The following is a 19,297-nucleotide window of genomic DNA, read 5'->3' as shown; positions in this document are numbered from 1 at the left end:
CATAAGCTCATAATATAACTCATATCATTTCCTTTTCTCACTCTTATAGGTGAAAATTGATTTTCTGGATCATTATTGATTATTTTCACAAAGATTTTTATCACAAATGGTTTTTGAGATTTAATCAAACTCCTTATTTTGGTCATTGAGTTTCAAAATCAATTAATGTGGTCCTTGACATTAACTGTCGAACAACAATCCGAAAGCAAAAAAAGGGTCATCAAGCCCTAATTCCTTGTAGAAAAACTCAAATCTCGATTTCTTGAGATTTGCGTTAAATCTTTCAATGTAGAAAATTTGGCTCAAACTATCAATTTACAAATCTTCATCGCCGAAATGATCACTTTTCATTGTTCTATCCACATCGTCAATATTTAATTTTTAACAGTTTAGCAATCGGACTCGTAATAATTTCAGCCGGTTTCCCTACTAACCAAGCACTTACACAGGATCCAGATTCTAAAGAGCCACAAACTGCAACAATTGTTTAAAATTGAGTAAACCTATAAGACCCAATTCATGAGCCAAGATCTTGAAATGAATTTCACAAACGATTAATGCGGAATACGTAAATTACATACCTCGAATATTAGCCATCAAATGTCATCTACAATCTCTATCTTGATTGATACATAGACGAGCCGTCAGTGGGTAGGAAATTGGGTTTTCTCCCTCTAGCCTTGTTTGCATGTTAATACATGTTTTTTTATCAGTGTACACATTAGATGGGTATGTGCACTATTATGGGCAGAGAGGACCTCTTTCCTAATGAAACTCATTATCAATTACCACCCATCACGATAATAAAGCAGGAAACCAATTCTCATAATTTGAACAATAAGATTGCTTCCATAACAAATTCATTAAACCGAATATATCACACATGGATCATGTCTTTTGGACCACACTAGAATATTGAAATATTCTTACACACATGTGCTGAGATAAACCATCCATTGATCCCCTCTGCTGCTTTGACACCCTCTGCTGCTACCATCTCCACCGTCCATTTTATTTACCACCACCCTCTTGAGTGGCTCTCTTACTCCCTCCTCCTGCACATCCCTCCTTACATCCTCTTTGATGGCCATGTCTGCCTGCCTGGATTATATAGACTCGAAACGTCGCGATGAACTTGTATAAAATGGCAAAGAGAAAACGATTCAAAGCGATGGGTTTTGTAAGCAAGAAATATCAAATAATGAAAACCAGAAAAGAAAATCTTTATCCAAAAACATCTCGTAAATTTATTTTTCTGAACTTTTAAAAGTTTGATCTGTTTAGATTGCTTCTTACTGACAGTGCCCTTGTTGTTTTGAAGTGTCCAACAAAGAGCTAAAAGTGAGCAAATCTTGAGGTCATGTAGTTATAAACTTGACAAGGAGAGATGCCCGGTGTACCGGGCACCCACTGTCATAATATAAGTGATTGGATTCTTAAACAAAAAACTTTTCCAACCATTTATATTATGATACTTGTGTGTCGAGATGTGTTCCTGGTACATTGAAAATTTTCTCCTTAACAAGGCATTGTCGTCTTTTTGGATGTCACACGTGGACAATTTTTCAGCGAGATGTGGGAGTGTGTAGGGCTGTTGGGCACGACACTTGAATGTATAGGTTGTTGCTCTGATAGTGTGTTAGAATGCGATTATTTCCCGAAAACGAATAATAGATAATGAGTGGAGAGGTTAAGGATATTTTAAGCTCTTATGCTAGACTTCCATCCTTCGATAAGATATGCTCTCGATAGGTTCATATAATTATTATTTTTTTCTATTTATTCATGGCATAAATCAACTCAATTAATCATCGTAAAAATAGCAGTATACAACAACTTTGTGGTTTTAAATTGAAGCATCTTCAAAGATTTTCCATCTTTCTGAACTAAGCTGCCCAAATTTTCGATGAGGATTTAACTTCTAAAAAGAATGCTCTTCATTTCTTCCTTCGGTTCTATTTGTTCATGGCTCCTTGGATCTGTTCCAGTGTTTTCCCCTTTGTTTCGGGCACCAACGACACCACGAACAAAATAGCAAGAGCGTTGATTCCGGCGTACAGAATGAAAGTACCTGAAAATCGGGCACGCGTAAATTATCAGCTCTTATCAAATTGCAACCCTTTAAGCATGGACATGGCTTTCAGAACAGTTAGCTTCTGTAACATGAAAGGAAAATGTAGTTACCGTAGGAGCTCCAACTCATAAGATAGTTGAACGTGTAGGAACACAACCATGCACTGAACCAATTCACTAGCGTTGCTAAGCTTCCGGCCTGCCCCTTAATATTTATCGGGAATATCTGCAGCAGACGGAAAGTTTGTTTAGATAGGTGACATGATCAACGCAAACATGGACGGATAAATGAGTAAATAGTACGCATTTTCTATACCTCAGACATCACAACCCAAGGAACTGCTCCCATTCCTATCGAAAAGGCTCCTATGTAGACCTGAATCCATAAACGAATGGTTAAAAATTTCAAGGAGAAGAAACAAAAACTTGATTTCAATAGAGAGATGCGCGAGGGAAATATGTCGCCACAAAGCTAATGAATTACCAGTATGCCGGTTACAGCAAGTATGGGAACTGCGTCGAGTGCTAATTCATGAACCTGGTTCACAAAGAGCGATCTCTTGTCAGACTACTGTTGGATAACCTTAAACCGAAACATGTTAACATTTGAGGATTACCTTCAGAAAGAATGAAACCGCTGTCAGGAGAGAGCCAAGCACCAACCCGGATGCAGAGACCTAGAATTGAGAGGAAAAAGTTAAACCTTCTGATACGAATTGGAATTTGTCTTGGATCATTCTTAGAGCTAAAACTGTGCACTCTAGTTTACCAAAATTAGAGGCTTTCGTCCGGCTTTATCCATCACGCCTGCAGCAATGCCGGTAACTATAACCTGTAAAGCAGAACTGAGTCAGGATGCTTTCAGTTGAGAAATTAAAAGATTCCAAGAGCTGTCATGGTAGGACTGTCGAACCTGAAGAATAGCATAGATTATAGTTCCAATGCTGGAGGAAAATCCTGAGACATAGAACGTTTACATTTCAATTGTAGAACAAGATTATCTGCTTTAAATACCGAAAACATAAATTAAAGCGGGGTCTTTACCTGCTTGTTCAAAAATATCGCTGACATAGAAACAGACTCCGTTGATACCACCCAGTTGTTGACAGACCATCAGCCCAATTCCAATCTGATCAAACAAAAGCTATTAGCAAAGAAAAGTTTAACTAGAAGAGAAAGAAAACAAAACTGTCAGTACAAGCGGCGTGGAGAGAAATTATTACAATGAGTGAGCGCCAGTATCTCCTTTGAAACAAATCCAGCAATTTGGCTTTAGGGAGCGAGTCGAGAGTTACAATATAATCCTGGATTTCTGCTGCTTCATGAGATATGTCAGCATCTTTTCCACGGAGTTTCTGCAGTGCGGCTTCAAAATCCCTCTGGCGTCCTGTCTTTGCCTGCATTGATGATGAAGCTGTAATTGATGTCTTCATTGTGTTTAATGCTGCTAACTTAGGTAAATACGAAACAGACGCGAAATTCTTACCAACCATCTTGGAGACTCGGGAATGAAATAGAGACCAAAAATTGTCACAGCGCAGGGAATAAGTCCTGCAATCACCACACAAATGAGCCCTCTCTGCCACTGTATTCGAAAACACAGTGTTTTCAAATTCAGCAGAGTTTGTCAGAAAAAAAAACTTACCAATTAATGCTAATGTCCGCCAACTTACTACTACCCCGATTATGAAGGAAACAGACACTCCAGTTACGATCATTAACTATACGATAAGCAAATGAAAAGGTTACATAGGATCCAAACAAACAAACAAAATATTTTTAACTAGCTTCAAGAATCGCATTTCTTGCTACGTATTTACCTGATTTGCAGCAGTCAATCTTCCTCGAAGGTTTTTGGGTGCAATTTCAGCTACGAAAATAGGTACCTTAATTATCATTCATCCAATAGCACATCAGACTTGGTTAATAACTTGTCAGGAACATAATACTCAAGTTATAGAGGAGGGTAATAACGCACCACGTAAGAAAAGGCTCCCATTCCATACCCTGTTAGCAGTCTCCCAATGTCCAACAACCAAGCGCCCTTCAACAGAGAAAAGATGGTGAACACGAATAAGCTCAAATGTCAAGAGGAGAACATTTGCTTAGTATCTAAAAGCACAGAGAAATTCAAGTGTGAAATTAGACAAACCTTGGAGAAGTAAATAGCAAGCCAACCTGCAACACAGAAAGCACAAGCCACTCTCAAGGCCTGCGTACAATTTCACAGTGAAGATATCGTTAGATAGCAAATACCAATCAAAACAGAATAAGTATAGTGCTCAAAGTTCTGGACACGAATTCTGAATCATACCCCTTTTCGGCCAAGAAAATCGGTGATTGGCCCAATAGTGATAGCTCCTATCATTGCACCAAATGTCAAAATGGAGCCAAACACTGAATACTGCATACAAAGGAAAAACCAGCAAGTTAATTGAAAGAAAATTTGTGAAAGCATATACTCAAATGGCTTCGAAAACATTCTCCCGTTGTACTGTCAACTCTCTAAAATTCTAAATCATATCAGGAGTTAGTTTTTAAGCTTTGTTTCTTGAATTTGAAACTTTTCACGCGCGCCATGTAGGTTTGCTTTGCCAGTAGTGCCTCAGATCAAAAGCAATGGCTCGGCATACAATGTAAAACCCTCAGTCATGAGAGAAACTAGCCCTTGGGCCGCCATGGTGATTGTATCCCAAGGCAGTAACGCAATTGCCACATGAAAAAGATATAGCACATGGAAGTTCATTGGCTTGGGATATCAAACTGCCACCATGGTGTCACCGATGTAGGGAACAGATACAGATTTCTATTCATAAGTTTACACATCCAACAAAACAGCTTGGACCAGTTATAGATGTTCCAATCACTTCCATACCTCTGATAATGATAAACTGAGATCTTCCCGGATTGCAGACTGAGTAGGCGAAGAATAACCGACCTGAAAGCGATACAAGAGCGTCAAATAAACTATCTAAACATCACAATTTTCCAAGTGAACAGTTAGTCCGTCTCTCTAAAATCTCAACAAAAAGATAAACAAAAATGCAAAACAATCACTTACACAGCATCCGAACTCATAAGAGCCACAAACTGCAACAAATGTGCTGAGATAAACCATCCATAGATTCCCTCCGCCGCTTCCACCAGCTGCTTCGTCTCCTTCCGCCATGAGTGGCACTCTTACTCCCTCCTGCACATCACTCTCCACATCCTCCTTAATGCCCATGCCTGCCAGGATGATTATATAAAGGGAGTTTAAGAACAAGGCCCCTGGCAAAACTCCAACTCGAACCGCCTCGATGAACTTGTATAAATTGCAAAGAGAACAAGATTCAAAGAGATGGGAAGTGTGAGCAGAAACTATGAAATTATGGAAACCATGAAAATTCTCTTTCTTCTTATAGGTAGAGACATAGAGATTGCAACATGCCAGAAAGGGATGTAAACTTTTTCTACAAGTATACATATTATTTACATAATATATATATATATATATATATACATATGTAATATATAATTATATATTTCAAAGTTCTAAAAGTTAGGCACTGCTTCATACTGACAGTGCTTTGCTGGTGTTCCAAGCAGTTACAAATTGACTTGCTCAAAGCTTTGCTACCAATTGCATATCAGACAATGCAGACAGCCAAAATCGCTGCTGCATCAGTTAAATAAAGGAATATAATAAACACGCCGTATCAAAACAAATCTTTGTCGTGTCTACGAGAACACGCAGGCTTTGGTCTAACCAAGTTCGATAGAGCAGTGTGTTCACTTCTCTGGCTGCATTCAAGTTTAAATCTCTTTTTTGTCGTTTAGGTTAGATTAAAACATCGCTGGAGTAGAAGAAAATGAATATGAAAACATGTTTCGGACTCGACATAAACACGGAAGGATATGAGATGGATGATGAGATAAACATCAGAGAGAGAACATAAGAAGTAAGTCTGGTCTGGCTGCTTGTATAGGTTCATACAATCTGTTAATTTTCTTTCTTTTTTACTTCGAAATTAATTAATTTTGTGGTCCGATTAATGGCCATTTCCGGAAGAAAAAAAATCCAATAAATCCCAGTGGATTTGTACTTTTTTTTCCTTTTTCCCTTGAGATGAATTATTTACTAGGGAATTTTAAATTTTTATCTTTTTGGTAACGAAGTATACCGACGATAATATCACTTTTTAGCACAAAATTTCATAACTCGTTTAGAAATGTTTCTAAATATCTGAAAACTTTTTTGATTAAAATATTTTTAGAACCAATCTTATTAAAAATCCAAGTAAATTCTAAAAAAAAAATACACTTAAATTGCTTCCTAAAAGAATCACATGACTGATATTTCTTGCAGAAAACATTTATGCTTTTGAAATCTAAAACATTTTCTCTAAAAACGCTTTCAATTATTTTTGGCTCTCAATCACTAAACAACCACTCTTTGCAGAAAAAATTCACCTTTCTTTGAGCTTCCTTTTTGGCTCTCTATGAACAAAAATAAAGATGAAAATAATTAATTAATGAAATTAAACTAATTATATTTAAAAAAATTATCAACTACGAGATCTCAATCAAGTTAATTTTATCGGATTCCCCTTAGATAGAAATAGACAAAAACATAAGGATCTTTTCAGGCTTACAGCCTTGCACCTTGAATTGTAACTTTCCTATTTATGGTTAGATTAAGGGCTGGTTTGGTATTGTTGTGCTTTGAAAAAAAACTGATTCTGCTGTGCTGTGAGAATAAGCGACTGTGAAATAAAGCAGAAGAGTGTTTGGTAAACTTTTTTGTAAAAGTGCTTTTGAAAAAAAAAACAGTATTATAGTGTTTGGTAAGCTTTTATGTAAAACAGATGTGAAAAAAAAACCGATTTTTCAAAGCTAGGTTTTGCAGCTTCTTGTTTTTGGCTTTTTTTCACCCAAAACTGTGAAAAAAAGCTGAAGCTGAATGTTTACCAAACACAAAAACAACTCCCAGCTTTTTTTATACCAACTTTTTTCAGAATCACCTCAGTACCAAACCAGGTCTAACCCTCGTGCGGTGATGACGGTGATGGCGGTGACGGTGTTATTAATCTACATGTTATAAACTTATAATTTAGTGGTCGACGGAGTTGAAACGTCGGGTATTGCACCTATTCTAAGTGTGGTAGTTGGGATGTAGGGATCGTCTTTTGCAACAGGACTCCATTTGTCTGTAACCCAGAAATTAAGATAGGAACACAAAATCAAATGAAAGACAGATTTGTAGATCTATACATATTTAAAGATGTATGATCACGATGGCCAAAAAAAAAACCCAGATTCCCTGTAATTAAGATAGAGAAATGATATCCGTTTTCTGCACATGTTTATTTATGTCTATTGATTTTTTTTTTTTATTGATTCAATTTAAAGACTACAAATAAGCAGAGGCGTGTTGCGAGAGTAAGTTAGCATCTAAAAATCACTTCCATCGAGATAAACTAGTATTTGCAGTCTTCAGTCCAATTAGTTCACTACTTGAAACTTGAAAAGAATCTCTAAACAGGAAATTTGGTCGATAGTGGAAAGGGAGATTATATTCACACATCCTAAATTACTTCTCTCACACCCTTTTAATTTTTGACTTGTTTTATTAACATCCCACATTTTGTTGATTACACCCCACATTCACTTTTTAAATTAAAATTTTTCTTAACACACTCCACGTATTTTCCAATATTACTCTCACACCTCACACCTCACATCTCACACACCCCACAATCCTCAACTAATTAACCACATCAAACTCTTCATCTCTTTCTCTTTCAAGCAAAAGAATAATCCACATTTTAAAGACAAGAAAGATGAATTAAATTGTTGTATAAAATCCCCCTCTTGCCATTTGATTTATAAACATTCGTCAAATTTTCTTGAACAATCACGTTGGATTCTAAGGAGCCTGATGGACAAATGGTATGAACTATTCTTATAAGGTCATGTCAGTTCCAACCAGCCAAAAAAACATTGAATTTCTTCATCATCAAACAACCACAAGTATATTACATTTAATCACATCTTAAAATTTTACAACATTCTCTAGTTTTCTTCCTATTTCTTGGATTCCAATTAGAACCGGGCTTTGCAAAAAGTCAAATTTATATTCTATTATTTAAATAATTTCTTGAATGTGAAAACCAACGAACGAATGAGGAGCAAAACTCGATTTTTTGTTCCGTTCATCAAAATATGTTTTTTCATCAACATGTTTGTGAGTAAGAGTAGCTATGAGGCTTGAATAGTCATTTCATATTAGTTGTTTAGTATTACATTTTTAAATGGGGTGTATTCAACATGTGGGGTATTAATAAAAAAAATTCTAATTTTTTAATATTTTTCTATCAAGTGTTAGTAGTGCGTAGAAAATTAAAAATGTATGGGAGAAGTAATTTAGGGTGTGTGAATATAATCTCTCTGGTGAAAATTCTCCCCGCACATTTTCCTCACAAGTGAACACTTGAGATTTAACTTAAGAAAATGTGCGGGTGAGCAAAGCTTGAAGATATTTGACATGTGAAGCAGACTAATCATACTCCTATGTTTGAAAACAACTTGCATGTACAGAGACAGAGATCTACCTCCCAGAATTTTATAAGGCATTGACAGCTTTGAGACCACAGTGCCAACTCTATCAAAATTAGACGAATATTATGGAAACGGAGAAATTCTTATCATGTCCGTCCGCCCGCACGTTGAATCACCATTACAAGAGACGGGACTGGGGTGGGGACGTATGCAGGCAGCCGGACGTAAGAATTGTTCCGTGGAAAGACATGACTCGTGAAATACCCAAATCGCACATATATATATCAATACCATTATACCAACCAGTTTACAATGGCCGGTAGTAATTAAACATCTTAGCATGTATGCATCCACCGTATACAAATAGAACATCGAAAATTCGTAGTTAAAGGATAACATTTAAGTCAAGTTAGGTAACTGTGGCCCTACGATGTGAGGACGAAGTTGACATCTTTAGGATTTGCAGATACTTACACTTCAATAACTTAAGTGTGATATTGACCAAGCTTCCATATTTTCTATCTTCTAGGGGATCAAGTAACAAAGAACAATGATGGCGAAATATGTTTAATGTGTTCTACACTTCTATTCGACTTCAGTAAAGAATCAGCTTTAATCATACATCTATTTCACATTTACAGTGAGAAATTTCATCACAAAACCACACAATCTGCGCCAACAAACGAATCAGGGTGAACATACCTGTTAGTGGAATCTGTCAAAGACAAAGAGTCGCTACTCTTTCATCTTTGAGTTAATTAACTCACAAGTCACAACCCTTCTATCTGGTATGGGAACTTTCCCCGTCTCCATTAGGGCTAGAAGGTAGGTTACTTTCGAATTTATAAGTCTGAAAACCACCTGGAGTAGAGAGCTCAATTGAACCACTGCTGCTGTATCTTTCAATATCGTCAATATCTGACACAATGGGAATTGGTCTTTCTGGAATTGATGGAACCAATATATCTGTTTCCAACATTTTCACAGCCTGATCCATCGTTGGCCTAGCATGCAACTGCGGATGAGAACAAAGAATGGCAATCAATACATACTTCTCTAGAACTTCGGGTGCACCCTTCTCCGGCATATCATTTTCAATAACATCTAGCGGTCTTCCTTTCCTCACCAACTCCCACGCCCAATCAGTTACAAGTGAAGGCTGATTATCATTACTCACATGGAGCGCCTTCTTTCCACTCAAAAGCTCAAGAAGCACAACACCAAAACTATACACATCACTTTTATCCGTCAACTGTCCATACAACGCATACTCTGGAGCAACATAACCCATTGTTCCAGCCACCCTCGTGCTCAAATGAGTCATTCCCTCAGGTGTAAACCTCGCGAGCCCAAAATCTGCTACCTTGGCCTCGAATGTCTCATCCAAGAGTATGTTATTAGCTTTGATGTCCCTATGGATAATAGTTGGTTGAGCCCCGTAATGCAAATAAGCCAATCCCCTCGCCATCCCCAGCGCAATCCTCTGACGAATTGGCCAACTAAGCTTGATCTCAAACGACCCAAACAAATGGTCGTGGAGACTTCCATTCTTCATCAAATCACACACAATGATCCTCTGGTGACCCATCAAAGGAGTAGTGGCAATACAATAACCTCTCAACGCAACAAGATTGACGTGCCTAACACTCGCAATCACCTCAACCTCGTGCGCGAAAATTGTGTCGCCAGCAGCCGAGCAGTTCTTGAACCTCTTCAATGCAACTTCAGAACCATCATCCAGAATTCCCTTGTACACATTTCCATATCCTCCTCTCCCAATTATATTATCCGTAGAGAAATTCTTAGTTGCAGCACTAATCTCTTCGTATTTAAACTTAATTAAATTAGTACTTCCACTAATCGACTCTAAAGCAGAACCTAATCCCTGCTCAATTTTATCACTAATATCTTTTTTCCTCTTCTTAGCCCTGAAGTCTTTATATTTATGCCACAAAAACCAAACGCCGCCGATCACAATCAGCAATCCGACGCCGCAAACAACCAATACAATCAAAATTACCTTCTTTTTCTTCTTACCGGATCCGTCCGCCAGGGTTATGAGCGAGAACAAGCACTCGGCGGTGCCCATATCGGTCGGTGCGAGGAAAGCCGCCACGTAAATGGACGGGTACGCCGTGCAGGTGGAGATGTTTCCGACGGACTCGCTGTTCAAGAGCAAGCTCTGCGAGGACATGCTGGTGGTGCAGAGGGCGCAGGGCGATCCATTTTCGAGAGACTGGTTGCAGGCGGTGGCGACGTCGCTGAGCGAGGTGTTTCCGACTTGGGATTCGAATTGGGACCTGGTGGAGACGTTCGTGCATCCTTCGGAGATCCAGCTGGTCTGGAAGCCGCAGTTGGCGCGAATGTCGAAATTGGAGACGAGCTCGGAGGATAGGGCTTGGTAGCCCGCCCAGCAGGACTCGGAGGAGTTGGGTGGGGGGAGGAAGTTGCCGGTGCGGCGGAGGTACTCGGAGTCGACGAGGCGGAGGCCCTGGACGAAGTACTGGCACGCGGTGTTGAGGTCGTAGCGGCGGCGGTTATGGGAGCCCGGGTTGAACTGGCGGAGGATGGTGAAGTTGAGGGGGCATGGAGCGGTGGAGTTTAGCTGGGAGAGAGATGGGGTAGGGGAGGAGGAGAGGAGGAGGAGGAGGAAGAGGAAGAGGAAGGAGGAGGACATTAGTGTTTCATAAGGAGCTGTTTGGATGGGCATGGTGCGGCGGAGGAAAAGTGCTTACTGTGGCAGTAGAGAAGTGCTTACTGTTGTTGGATAGTTTAGTCCAGCCAACCAGTTTGACAGTTGATGAAAATGGCGGCAAGCTGTGAGAAGGTGTTTGGTAACTTCCGCACGCCGACAGCAACCGCCTCGTATCGTGTCATTTCTGAAAGAGATATTTGTCGGTTTTGTTCCGAATTTGTATAAAGTTGTTAATTTTCTCATTGAATTTTAATTTTAACCGATTATTTTACCTAAACTTTTTTTAATTTGCTAATCTTCTCCTAAACCTTGACTTTAGTGGATTGCCTACCTAAAATTTTATAAATAACAAAATTACCCACTAAAATTAGATTTCAAAAATTTTCATTCTTTTACTCACCATATAGTTGTCACCAATTTTCTTTTTCTTTTTCCTTTTTTTTGTCAGCAACCATATAGTTGTTTACATGATCAAAACGAACGAAAAATTAGATAAAATTGTTTAAAATTTTGGCGTTAAGAGAAGAATTGGCTATTTATCAAAGTTCCTGAAAAAATTAACAATTTTATGCAAATTGGGGGCAAATCGACAAATATACATTATATATACTAAAACCCAGTTGCTTCCTGGCACTGTTCAGAAATAGTAAAAGGGCGGAAATGCCCCTGATTTTTTAGCTTGCTTAGCCGTTTTGCTGCTGCTTTGCACAGTTAAATATCTGTTATGCCCCTGATTGCCACGCGTTGATCATCCTTTGTCTGTGTGGTTTGATTCCGTCATAGCGAATGGACGACGTTTCCCTTCTAGCCCACGCGTCCATCATCGATGGCCCTTCCAGTTCGACTTCTTCCCAATTTCGCTTCTCTCGCCATTCTCACCTTTTGGGTATTTTGGAACCTAGGTTTTTTTCTCTCCCGCATCGCCGTCTTACTTGCTGTTTAGCGTTGCCATCTTTCTCCAGATCGGCAGGCCGATGGAACCCGGCGAGGTCAGCATGTACTTCTATGTAATTACCGCCTGTGATCTCAGCCATCCCAGCCATGCTCGCGCCGCCGTCAATTTCGTTGTTTTGTTCAGGTTCGCACATTCAATCTCATTATTTGCATGTTTAATTTAATATTCATGCAATTAATTGTGCTTTGGATTAGTGTGGAAGTTGATATGTTTGATTTTTTGCATGTACTTTATTTTTTCTATTTTCTTTCAGAAATTAATTTACTTTTCCTTGGAAATCGTTGAGCTGTTAGAAGTTTTTTGGCTTTTTTCTTAATTTGATCGAAATCCATTTCTTACCCACATAACCTAGAGTCTCCTGGTGAGTTTTTCGTCTTTCTTAGTGTGTCTGAATTTTTTAATTCCGTTGTTATGGCCTTTGTTTTCCTCAGAGAAGAGATGTTGATGGTGCATGGGGGCAGTACCTTGGGTTGGAGCACTCTGATAAGGCTCCTGAGAGCGCTCACGCAACAAATCAAGTAAGTGCTGTTGTAAATAGGTTGTTTTCGATTTACAGATGGATTTTGTGTTTAAATTTTCTTTTTATAATTTTAGAGCATGCATGTATTATCAGTTGCTAGATGTCATGATCAATCCCTGTATTATATGTGAAATAAAAAAAGAAGGAACACTCTATAACTCTAATCAGATGTCCACTGAAAAGAAGACAAATCACATTATAGACCAATACGTGTTAAAATTATGTTGAAATAAAAAGATGAATAGAATGTTTCTGATAGAGATTACCCATGATAACAAAATGGTCAGGCAGAGTCATTTAATGGTTGTCAAGGTTGGATCTTTGTCTTAGTGAATAACAGTACATCCTATATCAGGGAAAAACACTAAGATCTGATACACTATCAATTTCATTTGACAGGAGAAATAAAAGCTTTAGAAGTCACTCCTTTTCTTTTTTTTTTTTTTTTTTTTTCTTTCTTTTCATGTTTCAATTTGTTTTTCAAATCAGTTGTCAATGCTATTTGCTTTTTACTAACATATGTTTTTTGTTTTTAATAGTATACGAACATAAAAAAAAGCCTCCAAACCTCCAAAGACAGTAGCAAGATCTTTGTTGATGGTAAGCTATTATTCTCTGATATCTGTTTCTTTTTGTTTATTTCACATATGTGGCTATTTATTGAAATTTGATTTGCCAAGAACTGGAGATGGTCTCGATTTTAAGGTTAAAATTGAATCATCCATGATTTTAAAATAATGGTATTTTTATTAAACCTATAACGATGGACGCATAGGTTATACATGCGGATTGTCACATCATTGTAGTTCTTAATTGATTTATGGTAGGTAGTCTTAACTCTTCGTCTATGTACCAATTTTTTTTAGTTTAGTGCTCTGGTAGAAATTACAGAGGAGCTTATTTGTTGGAGATTTGAAGAGTAAAACTTAGCAGCGCGGTACCGCTGGAAGTGGTAATTGCTAATCAGGTTTCCACTCTTTTTTCCACATACTTTGGTTCAAAAGCAATATCATTTGAATGATGAAACATTAAGTTAGCATCTGAAGTGAACTGTATTTGCCACTTCTCTTTTAAGTGAATTTTAAGATCAGCTCCAGTCCATGTTTATTTAACAATGTTGTATCATTCATTATATAGTTTCACAAAGATCGTGCATAATTCTTGCTGAACTTGGTTTGGTTTTCTTTTGTTTAGGGATAGAGTGAGCGAATCATAGTTTGACCAAGTCTTGAATGATGAATTGAGCTAGATCATTGAGGTCTCTTTGTTAAGTTAAATTTTCATTCTACTTTTTATTTGTAATGCTCGGTTCTTCACTCAAACATTGCTTATGAAGTGAATGAATTTGCATAACTTTGAATACATTTCTAATCCCGCAGCAACGCGCGGGCACCGTTGCTAGTTTTATAACTACATGTGTGTCTCTCTTCCAGGCCCAAGCCCAAGTCCAGCCCACTTTCCTACAACAAGAATGACATTGCAGCATTTTGCCGAAACCTAAAACATATTTCGTTTGAATATTAAAACGTATGACTATACAACTAACATAAGCACAAAATGTCTCTATTTTTTGTCAAAATGAACCCACCTTCTAACAAATCAATGATTTTTTGCATGGAAGAAGATGTCCCTTTTCAACTTTTTCATTTGAACTTAACACATTGTAACAAAGTTCCACATGCTAATATGCATGCACCAAAATCTATCAAAATAAAATATTATTGTCACATTTAAAACATAACATTTTTGCACAATATTTAAATTCAAATAAATATAGTTAACCAATAAGTTATTTCCAACATTTTCTTACTTTTGATTGTGTTGAGCTTTTAGCTACCATCTTACCACGAGTCCACGACTTAACTATTTTATTCAATATTTTTATATTGATATATTAATATTAACGGGTTAGATTTGTGGCATTATTTTTTACACAATATTTTATACATGTTTTGTGCGACCTATTCTATAATATACTTTAATGATTCAAACCGTTTATCTTTTAGAATATCATTCATAAATCATCTTTGCAAAAAATTAGATAAATTCAATACCATTAATACCTTTATTTATAGTGATAAAATGGACGAATACGGTTATACAAAGCAACCCTAAACTCTTAATCCAATGGTCATGTAATTTTAAATTTGGATGATTTTTTATAGATATGAAAGATTTTTTAGGAAAGAAACATTTAGATTGTTAATCCATCACGAAGTAAACCCTATAAAAACGTGTCTAAAAAATTATACAAAAAAAAATATGATATCACGAATCATTAGCTCTCCACCTTTACTTGTAGTCATTGGCTGAGATTCACAAATCAATAAAAAGAAAACCCTATTTCTACGAAGAAATAGAATGAGACAAGAATTTCTGGTGACCGTGGCCCCCAATATTAACACAGTTTAGCAACTTATAACGCTTCTTAATCATATGTCATTGATTATAATTCAACAATTGTGTGCTGCTGTGCGTGCATATATTCCCAAGTCCCAAATGCCAGCCCCCCTGCGTGTTCGCTTAATTTTCCAATCACGGTTAGCCGATAGGATACGTTGTCTGCTTCGAATTTTCTACAACTACACAACTGCACGACATCAGTGACTCAGCGCACGGGGAAAAAATTGTGTATAATCAGAACATATTATCATGTCCCAGTGTTTTTCTGTGCACGTGATGAGTGAGACAAATAGAACGATCGGTCACCGACGAGATATTTTTCTGTATTCGGAATACTACACTGATGATATCCATAAATCATGAAGAACAACATTAATATGATAATGTAAGATTAGTTTAAGAATTATCCGATTAGTCATTCTCGAGTTGAGACGAGAAGGCCATGTACAAGTACAAGTATGGATAGCGGTGATATTCTTAGTTGATCATAAAAATGATATTGATATGATAATGTATGATTAGTTTGAGATATCCTTCCGATTAATCATTTTCAAGTCAAAAAGAGAAGGCCTTGTACATATGCAATGCAATTAAAATCTGAGTTGTGAAAATGGGCATGCTTCCAACGTAACTAACCTAGGCGGCTAGGCCCACTGGATTTAATATGTGAAAGTTTGACAAGATGTTTCAGCTGGTTTTTGGGCTCTATAGATTGCACGAAAATCTATCTTTTCTAATAGGTTTAATAGGATAAATTGTTCAAAAATAGGTTTGATAGGATCTAATACACAATCCCAATAGATATTAAAAGGGAAGTTTTAATAAAAACACTTTCGGTATTGTTCATTTTTAACGGAAAATTACATTTTAACCTTTCTCTGATACTATTCACTACACATTTATTTATCATTTTTCATTAAAACTAGAGTTTTTTTTTTTTTTGGTTAGTTTTCCTTATTAAAAATGTGACTGCTTTTAACCACTTTGAACTACAAATGTGTTCGACTGACAATTGGATTGGATTAGATTTTGATTGTAGTTGGATTGCATATAGAATCTCCTGAATACGTATGATTGGACCCAATAACGCCCCCTCTCCTCTCCTCAATATACATTGAGCATGAGTGAACATTAACCATTTTAACTACAAACTCGAGGATTCTCAAAGTAAAATCAGATCATTTTAAACTACATGAGCTACAAACCGATTCAGCCACCAATTGTTTGTGAATCAACAAAGGCAATGCAAGTGGCTCATGCCTCCAAATAGAGGAAACGTACACCTCAAGGTGGCAAAGCCTAAACTTGTTTGTGTGCACTCTGTCTAAGGTTTGAAGCTTTCAATCTCTCAAAAAAAGACCACCTCTCACTACTCAAGTTGTTGTAAGATACAAGGAGGAACCAACTTGAAGACCAAACTACCTCCAATTGGCTCAACAATCTTCTTGGCATTATGTGCAGAGCAAAATATTTTTGTATTTAAAATATTGTCACGTGATTTTATTATTTCATTCAAATATAACATACGTGTATAATTTTTTTTTATTAATATAACAAACAAGACAAAGCCATGATGACAGTATAGAAAGTGAAATATTATTTCTTTTTGTTTGGCAAGCACGAAGAGTGGAAGTCAAGTTTAGAAACAATAAAAATGTGACTTATCAACCTTATCGTTTACTCATATTATAACATTTTGATGATAACACGTGACCACGTTTCCAACACGCATATAAATTTCTCTTTGTACAAGCCTTATCTTATAATATTAAATAAGTTAATGATGATCAAAAAATTGTTTTATGTCATTATACAAAAAGGAAATAGAAATTCCTTTTCTTGTGATTGCCTCAACATATCCCACATCACATGGACACAATTATTTCAGATCGTCCCAACAAGGTATTGCGTGTGATATTATTAAAATTCGAAAGAAAAAAAAAAGAATATTTGTGCTAAATTGCATACGAATCGTGTGTCATGCAATTTCTTATTATCCAAGAAACAAGTAACAAAACAAGTCAAATTTTTTTCGTAATTCCTATGGTGATATTTTATCTTTAAATTGGCTTTTGTGGTGAAAAAGTTATTAATTGTAATCTTGTGGTGAAGTTCGTTATCAACGATGGTCGATATCAATAATGGTCCAAATTGAATTTCCCTCATTATTATGTCATATGTAGGGGGCAAAAGTGTCATTTTAGTTTTCATTGAATGCCTCAACCAATCATAAAGCAGCATATGAACATGAATTTTTTATTTTTAGAACAATTATTAAAAAAATTAAAAATAAAATAAAATTATAAGGTTCATATTATCTAACTAGCCGTCCTCAAGCATATCCCACTTCCCACCTCAAGATGGCTAAGAGTCCAAAACTAAGATTTGAAAATTCACAGAGTACATCACTGTATCTGTGACATCCCACATCGCCCAGGGGAATGAATCATGTAAACCTTATATGTATATTTTCATCTCTACCTAGCACGAGCCCTTTTAGGAGCTCACTAGCTTTGGAGTTCATCGGAACTCCGAAGTTAAGCTAGTTCGCGCGAGAGCAATCCCAGAATGGGTGACCCATTGGGAAGTTCTCGTGTGAGTTTCCAGAAACAAAACCGTGAGGGCGTAGTCAGGGCCCAAAGTCAACAATATTGTGCTACGGTGGAGTCAAGCTAGGGATGTGGTGGGGGCTCGGGCTGGGATGTGACAGTATCTATATTAGAATAATCAATTAGTATACAAACATTGAACTTTGTTTGATCTTAGAATAGTTGAGTTAATATTAACAGTGTTTTCACCCCAGAAGTCGATTTAAAAGTAATATCTGACCACAAGAATCACAAAAAAGATTTGACCTAACCAAATATAAGCATGCAGTAGTTTTGCTTTTCGTTTTGTAGAGGAACTTAAATTTATTGATCTAAAATTGTATTCTTTTATTTATTACGCATGCAAAAATTTCATTGACGAGCACTTGTGAATATTCTTGAATAGCCCAGATTATTTTAAAACATATATGTGACAACCCGTCCCGAAATATAATATATTTTATCTTTGCTAGCTTGGAATGACGATTTTGCCCTTGAGCGTTGTGTGGTGTTGTATAGTTTAAGCTTTGGATGTGGACCAAATATGTTAAGTCCTAATGGTTTGGACCCAATTAGAACTTAGACTTTCCTTGTTTTTGGTTGGCTGCAACCTGGACCACACACTCATACACACACATCAACCCGTTGACCCTCTCTCTCTCCTTCCCTCTTGGATTTCTTCCCATTTCCGTACAATTGTACGGACAACCTCTCAACCAACTTCATCATTCACGGATCAAGCTTGTGGATGTTGTTTTTGGACTCCTTGCAAGCTCAGGAGTCGAACCATACCTTTGGTTGGACGTGAGAACTTCAAAAGCTCGGGAACCAGGAAACCCCGATGAGGTGCACTGTTCATCCATCGTGATCGAGGAGGTTTTGTCGAGTTTGGTGGTGTTAGAGAGCCTTAGAACTTCTTCACGAAGCTTAGGGAAGAATTTTGGAAGGTTTTGGACGTTAGGACACTCGAGTTCATCGAGTTGCAGGGTTGGCTGGTTTTCACGAAATTTCCCGATGAGATTCTGTTGGTTTTAGGTCCTAAAAGTGGTAAGATTGTGTTCTTCTCGTCCTAAGCTTCATTTTGGTGCAATTTTCATGAATTTTGGTTAAGAAATGAAGAAGATATTGAAGTTCTAAGTTTTTCCAGTTTCCGGCGACGCATAGGGCAAACGGCGGCCGGTGGCGGCTCTGGCGAGGACCATCGGAGAAGACAAAAAATATTACGTCAACTTTGATAGAATATACTAACGGCGTCAGGTATATTTAACGATATATTCCATTATTGGATGGAATATTCCCTAACACCGTTAGGGTTTCCGTACGTGTGCCAGGCACGTGCCTGCGCGTGGTCGTGCATGTGGCCGTGCCTTGGCCGGTGCATGCTAGCCAGCATGTCTCAATCTAGGTCGGGATGTGTCATATACATTGCTAATATATTCTTAAGCCATCATCCCTTGTTGATCCTTCAAAAACCCAATTAGCTATTTTATTTTTATTTAATTTACAACTAGCATTACCAGTAC

At 37.3% G+C, this 19,297-nt stretch overlaps 2 protein-coding genes and 1 long non-coding RNA gene across 8 annotated transcripts; 1 reads left to right on the top strand and 2 right to left on the bottom strand.

Moving 5' to 3' along the window:
- Nucleotides 1-1,751: 1,751 nt before the first annotated feature.
- On the bottom strand, nt 1,752-9,332 carry LOC137716192 (sugar transporter ERD6-like 7). Of its 3 annotated transcripts, none has more exons than XM_068455603.2 (18): nt 9,316-9,332; nt 5,135-5,377; nt 4,949-5,011; nt 4,388-4,477; nt 4,226-4,285; nt 4,052-4,117; nt 3,894-3,959; nt 3,719-3,794; nt 3,560-3,624; nt 3,297-3,470; nt 3,118-3,202; nt 2,987-3,030; nt 2,843-2,905; nt 2,691-2,750; nt 2,558-2,611; nt 2,390-2,449; nt 2,185-2,299; nt 1,752-2,071 (listed from the first exon to the last, which is right to left on the bottom strand). In XM_068455603.2, the coding sequence occupies exons 2-18, from the start codon at nt 5,297-5,299 to the stop codon at nt 1,956-1,958; spliced, it is 1,422 nt and encodes a 473-aa protein (XP_068311704.2). In that variant the 5' UTR covers nt 5,300-5,377; nt 9,316-9,332; the 3' UTR covers nt 1,752-1,955. The 3 variants fall into 3 exon arrangements, with proteins under 3 accessions (XP_068311704.2, XP_088546664.1, XP_088546663.1); XM_088690538.1 differs by lacking the exon at nt 9,316-9,332 and adding an exon at nt 5,633-5,997 and having other exon boundaries at nt 5,135-5,301; XM_088690537.1 differs by lacking the exon at nt 9,316-9,332 and adding an exon at nt 5,637-5,997 and having other exon boundaries at nt 5,135-5,301.
- LOC137716174 (putative LRR receptor-like serine/threonine-protein kinase RKF3) lies at nt 5,207-11,493 on the bottom strand. Of its 2 annotated transcripts, XM_088690536.1 has the most exons (3): nt 9,401-11,493; nt 9,316-9,362; nt 5,207-5,301 (listed from the first exon to the last, which is right to left on the bottom strand). In XM_088690536.1, exons 1-2 carry the CDS (start codon nt 11,321-11,323, stop codon nt 9,357-9,359), a joined length of 1,929 nt encoding a protein of 642 aa, XP_088546662.1. In that variant the 5' UTR covers nt 11,324-11,493; the 3' UTR covers nt 5,207-5,301; nt 9,316-9,356. The 2 variants fall into 2 exon arrangements, with proteins under 2 accessions (XP_088546662.1, XP_088546661.1); XM_088690535.1 differs by lacking the exon at nt 5,207-5,301 and having other exon boundaries at nt 9,176-9,362.
- A 1,368-nt stretch (nt 11,494-12,861) lies between these two features.
- On the top strand, nt 12,862-14,186 carry LOC137728692 (uncharacterized). 3 transcript variants are annotated; one of them, XR_015960433.1, is made up of 3 exons: nt 12,862-13,383; nt 13,655-14,041; nt 14,163-14,186. It is a non-coding gene; the product is annotated as an uncharacterized LOC137728692 (long non-coding RNA). The 3 variants fall into 3 exon arrangements; XR_015960432.1 differs by having other exon boundaries at nt 13,655-14,186; XR_015960434.1 differs by having other exon boundaries at nt 13,650-14,186.
- The last annotated feature ends 5,111 nt before the right edge of the window (nt 14,187-19,297 follow it).

This window comes from Pyrus communis, chromosome 3, assembly GCF_041283825.1.
Source record: "Pyrus communis isolate YQ-2024b chromosome 3, ASM4128382v1, whole genome shotgun sequence".
NCBI lineage: Eukaryota > Viridiplantae > Streptophyta > Magnoliopsida > Rosales > Rosaceae > Pyrus > Pyrus communis.
Note: the sequence above shows the minus strand (reverse complement) of the source record. Positions and strands in the feature narration are given on the sequence as shown.